Source organism: Pygoscelis adeliae, unplaced genomic scaffold (genome assembly GCF_000699105.1).
Source record: "Pygoscelis adeliae isolate BGI_AS28 unplaced genomic scaffold, ASM69910v1 Scaffold14, whole genome shotgun sequence".
Taxonomy (NCBI): Eukaryota; Metazoa; Chordata; class Aves; order Sphenisciformes; family Spheniscidae; genus Pygoscelis; species Pygoscelis adeliae.
Window position 1 is genome coordinate 4100043 of NW_008825109.1, and position 10938 is coordinate 4110980.

General features: G+C 43.8%; 1 protein-coding gene across 1 annotated transcript in view; it reads right to left on the reverse strand.

Annotated features, from left to right (window-relative positions):
- Positions 1-10938, reverse strand: part of MTUS2 (microtubule associated tumor suppressor candidate 2) — a 203713-nt gene that overhangs the window by 22412 nt on the left and 170363 nt on the right. The window contains exon 7 of the mRNA XM_009327746.1: positions 4635-4701. Coding sequence (XP_009326021.1) covers positions 4635-4701 — 67 coding nt within the window. The remainder of the gene's footprint in view (positions 1-4634; positions 4702-10938) is intronic.

The window sequence follows — 10938 nt, forward strand, 5'->3', positions numbered from 1 at the left end:
CACGTTCCCCACACACCCAAAAATGCTATTGGAGGCAGAAAACAAGGCCATTGCCCAGGAAATTTGCCCTATACTGAATAACAAACGCCTCTAACAAGAAGGAGTGATCCCTACCACAGTCTCTCAGATCAAGACAAATGAGGCCAAGGACCGGTGAGGAAAGACTGAATCCCTTCTTAGACAGGAGATGGACCTTTGGGCCTGGCTTTACTGGGACAGGAGTAGTAGAAGGCGAAACCCGTGCAGCCCAATAGAAGGTCTGTGGCTCCCTTACCCAGCTGGGGAGCAGGAACCAGCATGGGAGAGCTTGCCTTGCTGGAGCCAGCGTTTAACCAGCTGCGGCTTCAGCAGGTGGTTCTGGTGAAGCAGGCTGAATCGCCTCCAGCAGGGCCCCGACAACAGTTGCCTGAACAGAAGACCCGCTAATGTTGCTGGAAAACAGTGAATTTTGCTTTCAGACATTGGGATATAGATGCTGTAAAAGTGAGCTCCTCTTGTAGAAAAAAAAATAATAATCACTAAGAAAAGTTACATAAATGTAATACTGGCATGGAACAAATGGCACAAGACAAAGAGAGCACAGCTGCTGCTATCAGCTGCTATTGAGAAGAGTTACACCCTGGTTTTCTTTTTCCTTCTCTGTAGGTATTTCAGTTGCTGCTTACAGGCTGGAAATGACTCTGACATAACATGGCATTTCCCGGGATGACAGCGTGCTGGGTTAAACAGGAGCGGCTGCCATTGCTTCCCTACTGCCCAAGCACCAAGTGGCTTTTACAGCGCGCAACACATGAGCAAAACCCATTTCAGGCCGGGCTGGGAAGGTGAGGGAAAGGGAGATGTCACTAATGGACTGATCTTCCCGCACAAACCCAGCCTGAGCTGCAGCCCAGCCTCCCCAGCCCTGGCACTTTGCATTCGGGGGATAATTCCCATGGGAACTGGGGGGCTGGTGTCATGTGGCCTCAGACAGGGATCATCTGCTTCTGACATGAGAAATGGGCTCTTCACCCAAAAGTGATGGCAAACCATGCAGACTCTGCTCTTCCTCCTGACCCTTGGCCACACATTCACAGACAAATCACAGCCACCTCACTCAGGTTAAGGGCCCTCTGACTGGGAGACATATCCAGGAGGAGGTGGCACACAGGCTTTGGCTTTCAAACTCTCCTGAACACAGATAATACAAATTTTAAACTTGACATCTGATCGGCTTCAATTCATCTAGGTTTTTATGCATCTCCATACCTCCTCTCAACTTACTTCACATGTCATTTGTCTGACAGCAAAGGAGCAGGTAATTCTGACATTTAATTTCCATTAGTTTGAAGGGAAACAGCTGGTGTTCAAACCCTCTTTATTCCAGGAGTCTCAGTGTTGCAGCTGAAAAGTGCTTATATTTATAATTTATAAAGATGGATGTCTTGAGTGTAGAACGATTGCTTGTCACGTTTTTCTAGCCTTGGTATTTCTAGCAAAATACATGAGCAAATCTTATTGCGTAAAATAACAAGTCCCTCAGCACTTATAGAGGCCACATTCCTTCTCAGGGCCGGGAAGGGAGAAGCACTTTCCTATTTCACTGCATGCTGGTTTCGGACAAGGTGTGATGCTTCACAGCAGTGCTGGTGGTAAAGGTGGACGGTGTTATCCAAACCTAAATACTTTGCCTGGCTCCAGAAGGGTGCAGGTCTCCCTAGGCTGTTTTACACATCCTCCATCACTGCTATTGCTTCGGCAGTGGTTTTATTTACCAAAAGAAATTTCCTTAAAAATATATTCTGAACAGTGGATTATATCTCGCAGTTTCATTGCTTTGTATAGCAGAATCCTGCAGTTTCTGTTGAAGTTAACAAAGACTGTGTGCTTTCAAAACCAAGCACGTTCAGCACCTAAATTATAATTCTGAATTAGAGCTGTTGCCTAAACAGCTAAATGTTGGACACACTGCCTGTATCAACCCTGGCTAGTCCAGCCTTGTTTTACTGATTCATCCAGGCATTTGCACCAGTGAGTCTGACATGGTGAATTTACACATGAGAAATCAGGAATTTCTGACCAACACCCATGCTGTTTAACTAGACTTGTTATTTTTAAATTAATGAGAGACTATTTATCAAAGTGACTGAGACAAGTCAGAACTACAACTCGGTTGTAGTCAAAATAACATGCTCTGTAGATCTTCCCTAAATTTCTTCACAGAATCATCTATGATTGCTGTTGTCAAATAAATGACTGTTTCATTCTTTATTTGCATAAAGCTTGGCAGAATATGTACAATATTGTACAACGTACAGATTCATCTGATAGTGAAACCAAAATAACCCTCCAATAGCGCAAGTGGGCTGCATGTCTCCAGTAGCACCCACAGCCTCAGCTTGCACTGCTTTAGAGACAGAAAAAAACTGCACTGACGAGAACCACTCTCATGCACATGGTGTTTGGCATTTCACCTTGTCCACAGATTTAAAACACTGGTTGTTTCACAAAATTTAATTTTATAGTTTTCTTCCAAAGGAAAACAGACTGTCCAGCAATTTTTGACTTACACTAAAGAACATAAACATTCACCTTCCGTATGTATGGATACATACCAGGATTTGTACTGCTGATGAATTTTTTCACATCCTGCTGGAGTGCAATACCTCCACATGTTCATCTTTTTGTCCCTACTGGGAGTCCTTCTACCTGGGCATGTTGTGTCTCAGGGTTGTACGGAGAGGATTACCTCCAACAAGCAGGACAGATCACCAGCCACCCCTGTCACTCCTAAACAGCCTCTGCTCAGCACCTCGGTGTCTCCCAGAGTAGTGGCTTGCTCAGGCAGAGGTGGCCTGTGATTGCTTCTCTCTAGTACACATTCCCACAGGACCACTGAGGAAAGGACTATCTCACACCATCTTGCCCCTCTCTGAGAAAGAAAGCACATACACATCTATGGCTAATCTCCCTTCTGAAGCAGTACAGCTCAGCTGAGACCTCAGACTGCTTTTCTGGAGTATTTGGGGTTCTCACCAAAACTGTCTCCATATACTTCATCAGGACTCAGTTTTGTGTGGAGGAGGTATCTATTACTGCATGCACAAGAGCAATGGCGAGGCCAGGCAGTGCAGTGATCTCCTGTTACTGAACATGCTGCTCTGTGACCCCCAAACAGGCAGTCAGTTATATCCCTGGCAAAGTTTTCCAGCAGAACCACCAGTGATTTGTATTCGCTTCAGCTGTACAAACATGGTGTAAATGGAAGCAGAGCTCTTTATCTCCAGCACTGTAACTCTCTTTCCTTCCCATGTCACCGCCACTTGCAAAAGCATTCTTGAAAATGAGCAAAACCAACCTCCTAGAAAGAGGTAGGGCTTTCAAATGAGAAGCGGGTATTCAATGGAGAGCTTCAGATGTGCCCTGCCTAAAGATTGCACCGGTGGCAACAACTCCTCTGTGAGAGCTGTGGAGATGCAGAGGACGGATGAAGGCAGGCATCAGGGAATAACTGGAAATGCTGTTTTGCTACTGCTGCAGTATCCTTTGGCCATAGGGGCAATAAGGCTCTCTATGAAACGATGATCAGCCAAAAAATTTCAGAGGGGCACAGCAGGGAGCACAAGCTGTTGGGCATCAGAAAAGGGCTGGGCTCAGCTTTTCTGGAGTGGGTTGTCATAGGCAAGGTGAAGACGAAGCACAGGGAGGATCTGCAGTTCTGCCCACCTCACGGGGGTTTGGCCTGAGTCCCCCTTTGCGAACCAAGTCACCCTCCCGCCACATGGCACAGTCTCTGCTTAATGTGTGACCCAGTACCTAGGGTCCCACATGCAGGGAAAGCTGAGAGGTCCCCCCTGTTCACAGCTCCAGTCATCAGTGGTTCCACCACCTTTTAGTACTCAGGGTGTCCCCTGCCCCAGTGGTCCTCCCTCCAGCCGCCCTTCCTCCTCTCCATTTGCCCTGGGGTAGATGAACCCAACATCACACCCATTCTGGGGAGATTTAAGCCCAAAAGAACTTATCCTGTTGGCTGAAGCCAGCACAAAAGCCCATCTTCTCTCTCAAGAGTTGCAATGTCTTTACACCCTCCCTGTCTCTCCTGTCTAGATCAGAAACCAAACAGAAAAAGTGGTGCATGCAGATACACAGGGAGTACACAGACCAAATGGGACACATTGCTTTTGCTGTCTTTCAACCAGGAAGAGACCTTAGAGATATTAATAAGCAAGTTCTGAGCTTGGCATCATTCAGTTTGTAGCTGAACTGCAAAACATGCAAATGTACGTAAGTAAGCGATGCATTCCCAGTCACTGTGCACCACTGTGGTCCCAAGTTCCCACTGCGCATCACGCTGTGCTTTCTCCTTGGCAGTGGTGGTACATAGTTTGAGAACAGAAGCTATGGATTCATGAAGAACCATTTGTCTAGTAAAGATGATGCACAACTAGCTCCAGTGTGTATAGTGATGGACCCATCTCCACAACAAAGAGGTAAAATCACGGTTCCCTGCAAAGCCACAAAACCCCTTGCCACTGGGCTTCAGAAGACACTTTATCGCATGTAGGCAGGTTCCCCAGGATCAGGTCACAGGGAATAACTGTTTTTGTGTAAAGTGAGAAAATCACTTTTGTTATCACTTTGCTTGGACTACTTACCAACTTCATCCCTGATCTTTGCAAGCTCGACTCCTAACTCCTTTATTTTCACAAGGGCATTTTCATTCTGTTTAAGGAAAAAGAAAAAGAAATATGTATAGTCCCCAGGTTTATCCCAGATAAGCACTTTCACGTGTTCATTTAGTAAAGCAGATTAGATTGACTCCTCAGATCTTTTTTTTTTTTTTTTTTGGCGGGGAGGGAATTATAAGGGACTCATTCAGTTTTTAAATCAAGCTTAGGAGCCACGACTCACTGGCTACAAATACCTTGTACCTATGAATACATGTACACACACTCATGTGCATAGGACAGCACGGGATACTCCATTTACTCCTATGTGTCTGAAAAGACATTTGTATTTTTCTATCATTTTGTGTCCAGTCTGTGTACCATTTATGGCTGGACTGCATCTACAAGATGGTTTTATTAATTCTGTTAAAACATTTTCATCTATTTATGCCTGCATTTAAGCACTTCTAAACATAGTAATATGCTCGCACAGTCAAATTTGCAGAGCAGATTACTGTATTTACATCATTCTAAGCATGGTGGGCATACCCATACAAACACCACTAATGGCCTGATGTTCATGCCTATCTCCACATTTATTTCTGGTATTTTCTTGTCTGTAAAGGACAAGAGCTCCTTTGGTTGGCCTTTCTCAAAAGAAAACTGAATACTTAAGGAATTAAAACAGATGAGCTGGCCAAAGGAAAATTAAAACGTATTTATGTTAACAATGCTAAGGTGTTATTACTGAAATGCAAGATATCTCATGAGTGCTGTGCAAACTGACAAAAAAAAGCCTCAGGAAAATCTGTTGGGCTTTGGTTTCGTACAATAAATCCCAGCATAATGGTTCAAGCATAAGGACACTTTAAATTGAAATGTATCCTGAATCACATTAGGAAGAAGACAAAGGAACGTATCCTGCTGGGAAGATCACCAATGATTGGGAAATCTAGATCAGGCTACTATAAATATGTCCTGGGTTAGAAAAGGACAAGAATCTTTAAAGGACATTACAGAAAAATCATATCCAAGAGAAAACGCAGTGTAGCAGCAAATGGAATTAAAAGGAGTCCTAAAAAGTAAATCTTTCAGTAATAAGCAAGCAAGGCTAATAAAAATCCAAGGCACAGAAAGGATTAGTTTGGCAGCAGGATATATAGCAGATAGGATAGCAAATTAGTTCTGTCTTACCAAAATGAAAGTGGAAAAAAAAAAGACTTCAGAGCTTAATGTTTCTGTTTATTTTTCCTGCATCTAATTTTTAACTCTGTTACGAGAAATAACAAAACAGCTTTATTTTTTGTAATACCAGGAAACTGGAATCTGGAGTGTAAATGAATCCTTTTCACACTGCCCTTCTGGGATGATTTCTACCAGTTCCAAGGGACAAACTTTCCGGAAAGTTTCGCTGTAAACTGAGCGATTGGCTGAGCTGATTCGAGAACCTCGAGTGCCTGAGGAGACCCAGGCTACGCGGGCATCTTTCTTACTCAGTTATGGGAAGAAGCCAGGCACACAAGGCTGGGCTCCTCCAAACAGCCAGCTCCATACACTGCTGAGTAATGCACAGGGGTTGTGTGCCAGGACTGCAGAGTCCGCAGTCCTGACCGACTGCATTAGGCTCAGAATAAGATGGAGTGGAGTTTTGTTGTTGGGTTTTTGTTGTTGTTGTTGGGGTTTTTTTAATTATAAAAAAGCTACGAAGAAATAAAAAGGTCTGGATAAATATAGCCTGGTATGTTAAAAAAACATAGCCCTTCACACAGATTCCCAAACCAGCAGTCTTACAGAGGTAAGGTTTCCCCTTTTGGAGAACATCACTGCATCTGCCCATACCGTCTGTTGAACTCACTGGAGTAATTTTAAGAAGTGTTCTTGACAGATTGCCAGAACTGGTGCCCTTGAAGGCGTGTGCACAGGGATATACTGGATATGGGACTTGCAGACGGGAAGAACCCACTCAAATTACCAGCTCCCACCATTTGAAACAAAAGCCATTTAAAGCAAGGAAGGTCTGTACAAACCACTGCCAGCACCTACAGATAAGCAGAACTCAGTGGGATTGCTACTATTCTACCTAACATAAAGAAAATGAAAAGCAAGTAACAAAATGACATCCTAGGAAAAAAAATAAGTTGTTAAAATTTTGATCCCCCATAAGAGATACTACAGACTGCTTTTTTTACATTACGTTTTATCTTAGACAAAGTTTGTCCTACCCTTGAGGACACTTGGTGATGAGACCCTCTCCAAAAGAGTGGAGAATTGCCATGGTGCCAGCTTAAAAATGCTATCCCGTAAGTCAAGCTCCAGCATGGACACCACCCCACCAGGACAGAGGACCTCCTGGCTGCCTTTCCACCACGCTGGGGCCGTGGTTTCCAGAGCAGCCTCCGGGGCTATCTCAAGCAGCCGGTGTTGGCACAGCTCAGGTGCCTTCACTGTCATGTGCCTGCCACGCCAATACTTCTAGCATTGTACTTTATTTGGTTAGAGTTTTCTGACTGCTCTTCTGGACCTCATGTGTATGTTTCCTGGGAGGTCCGATGTGCAAGGGTTGCCCTCAGTGCCAAGGTCTCAAGTAGTCCCTCTTTCTCAGAGGGTTCTTCTAGAGAGCAATAGCACATGAGTCCTTATCTTCCTCTTCTGCAAGAGAGACAAGGTGTAGTTTTGGCTAATCATTGGTCTATTAGGGGCTAATCTATCATTGGCTAATCACCAGCCCCATGGTCTCCTGGATGCGCAGTGAACTTACAAATCTCTGACATTTTCTGTTACTGTAACCTGCTTTGTCAGCATAACATGATAGGTTTGGACTGCACGTGTTCCTGCGACCAGTGTAAACACGACATTAATGCAAACCGAAAAAGCCTCTCCTTGTTATTGTCAATGTGGCTCTGCAGATAACCAGTACTTCAGTGCCAGTGCAGCCGGGGAACTGGGAATGCCAGCACTTAGGAAACCAAATGCTACAGTAGAGCAAAACTGGATCTGACGTGAGAATGTAAAGCTATCAGGTCCAATGCTGAGATTCATATAGGTCCAATGTCAAAACATCAAAGCAATTAGAAAATTTAGAAGCACGTGAGGAAAAATCTGCCAAAACAAATGTGTAAGAAACCAAATTAATGGGATATCCCATTGAATTAATCAATCTTCATTAATATTTATCTCAGCAAAGTATTTGAAAGAGAAGACAGAGTAAGCAGCAACCTTTGCTGCCCTCCCAAGAGTTTTCCGTCTAACAGGCTCAGCATATCAAAGGAGCTTTGTAGGCGCCCTTCACTAGGCACTGGCTGGAATCGAGCCCTTGAGGGTGACTGACTAAGGGCGAAATCCAACTTAGGTTTAAAAAGGCTCGGCGACCATACTAGTGACACAGCCATTTCCAGTGGGTGAAAAGGTCACAGACATTGTAAAGAGGTTGTGCAAATATCCAGCATTTCAGTGTGGCAGTTAAATGGCAAGGGAGAAAAAAATTGCTTCAATGTGATTTGGGAGTAATTTTTTCTGGCCAAAATGTGAAACCAAAACAGTGGGTTTTGTACAAATTAAAAGGTTGCATTTATTTTTCAGGTACTTTTAATGAATGATGGATTTCATTATTGCCCGGAAAACCGATGAGAATGGTCTTCCATTGGCTGCATCCCAAAAAATGAATCTGATACTTAAGTACTTTCATAAAATAAAATTACAATCATGATGGAGATGAAGGAAACCACCTTCCTCATACCTGTACTCTACAACACAATGGTTAAGTAAGTCTTGTATCTGGAATATGTCCCATCTCCTCAGACAGAACGAAAAATAGAATAGAACAGGTAGAATGATATGTTTGCTCTGTGCTCAAACTACCGCTCTGTTGAATGGAAGAAACAGCAGCGACTCTTTTTCCTATCATCAGCTTTATAACATGCAGACCTCCCAATATTTCTCCCGTGAAAGGCTCAATGTCGGACTGCATTTCAGCAAGTAAAACAGACACTGAAAATGGCACTTATGGATTTTCCATTGGTGCAACATCCAAGCAGCTCCAGAACCACCAGCAGGTAGTTAGGCAGGTAGGCAGAGAGGTAGGAAGGAAGAAGGAATTCATCCCATTAAATAACAGTGGCCAAAACTTAGCAGTGTAGTTCAGAAAAAAATCTGCAAGATTTAGATATAACTGCATGTGAGGATCTGGAAAAAGAACTTGGCAAAAGATGCCATGATACGGGCCTGAGGATGGGCAAGATGCTGATGTTGTCCAAACAGACTAAGAAGGGAAGTAGTGATGAAGGCTTGCGGGGAGAGGAAAGGCTCTGCTTTAGATGCATGGAGCTTCAGCCAGCAGCTAGACATCCTTGAGGAGACATCGTCAGGGAGACAGGTGAAGATTTTACTTTGGACCAGGAATAATTGTGGGATGGGGAGGCAGAGTTGAGGTTTGCCTTAAAGTATCTCTCTTCTGAGAACTGCAAACTACCTGAGAGATACTAATTCATTAGAAATGCTAATTAATTAAACCTCCAGGTACTTTTAACAATAGGTAAGCAATAGTAGATCCACTGCACAAATGGGTCAGATCAGGCAAGGAACATCAGAAAATTGCCCAGACCCACATAGGAAGTCAACTGCAGCTAGGAAGTAGACACGGGAGCCTGGAGTTACCTCCCCAAATCGATATGTCTCTCCTCCCTGCCAGCTTACATGCTTGCTTATATTCTGAGGTCCAAATATATGTACATTATTTCCATGCACACTTCCCAGTTCTCTACAATACCTCTTAAAAATATGTACTGCACACAGATGCTCTGTAGCACTTGTTACTAAAACTGCTCCTTCAGAAAAGCTTTTCTGTATCCAATGCTTTCAAAATATTAAAAAAAATCCTGACCTGCAAATGGTGCTTAGTCACTGTTGTGCTTTATTCAGAGTTTCCTTGGGGCAAGGCCTTTTATTATCTTTGGAAAGAGAAGCATATACATTGGGAATTCTCTTGTACCAATAAATATTTTAGACGATACTTGCAGAAGCAACAACTGAATCCCACTGCAGCTGATGTTCAAAATGATCTACAGTCTTCCTTCAAAAAAGAGGTGTTTTAACACTGCTGTTTCAATCATGCTGGTTGTCAGGTAATTCTCCCTCATAATACTCTTTAGGTTAAAGTTTACAAGCACCTAGATATCCCCCAGTGACTGTACTTTAACAGGTTTTATATTAAACATTTTTTCTTAACCTGGTTAGCAGCATATCTCAAGCTATATTTGAACATATTATTAGGTAAATGGGAGACACTATCAGCTTTTCATTAGACTGAGTATATGAATATTTTAAAAAGCCAAACTCTAACAAAACATACTGCACAAGCATGTGTTTCTGCCAAGATATTTTCTATTAAGCAAATTAAATGCATATGTTCATTCTCTCCCTCTTTCGTACATACTTAAAATCCAGGCAAATTTCCAGAAGAACAGCATGAAAAGCTATGTGTTAGAAATGTCCCACAACTTCTCTCCCACATGCTATTCTCCTGCTACCTGTAGCTATGTACTTACCTCTGCACTGATGTTTGATACACGACCCATTTGCTTGGTTCAGATTCACCCTGACATAAGAAAACATGTAGTTTTGCCTTGTTTCACTTCTAGATTGGAAGATCAATCCTCCATCAGAAAGAAGGATCATTAGAGAGGTAAAACCTTAGGACAGCTAGAGGTTGAATAATCTCTCTTCAGACTTTAAAACTCCGTGCAAGTTTCCTTTGTAACTTGTACTCCACAGGATTATAAAAATGTATGAAAAGCATAGCAAGAAATCAAGCCGGCTGTTACTACAGGAGATGCCAGTGGTCCCTCCTTGTCTCACGAAAATCCAACCCTCACATTTAGACTGCAGGATAAAATTATGTAAGGCACTGCAGTGCATGTGAAAGCCACAGCTAGACTTGTCCCTAGTGAACGAGAGTTCAGCACGCTGTCAATAAGACGAGCACCGCTCCCCGCTCCGCCACCCCGGGATGCGCGCACACCGCCGACGCCAGCTAGAAGCAGCAGCACAGGCTCAATCACGGTAACGGCTGCCTTCCTGCCCTTTCCCTAAAGCATAAAAAGAGGCAAAAGTACCGTCTCGTCCTCGCACCGAGCGCGGGAAAAACACTTGGAGCAGCATTTGCCCATCCTGGCAGGACCGCGACCAGCCGGACCGCCACCCGCCGGACTGCCACCAGCCTCTCCCGGAGCCAGAGGCCGAGTCCCGGGCGACGACACTATCAAAAAGGGATGTCGTGCCCCCGCACGCCGAGGTC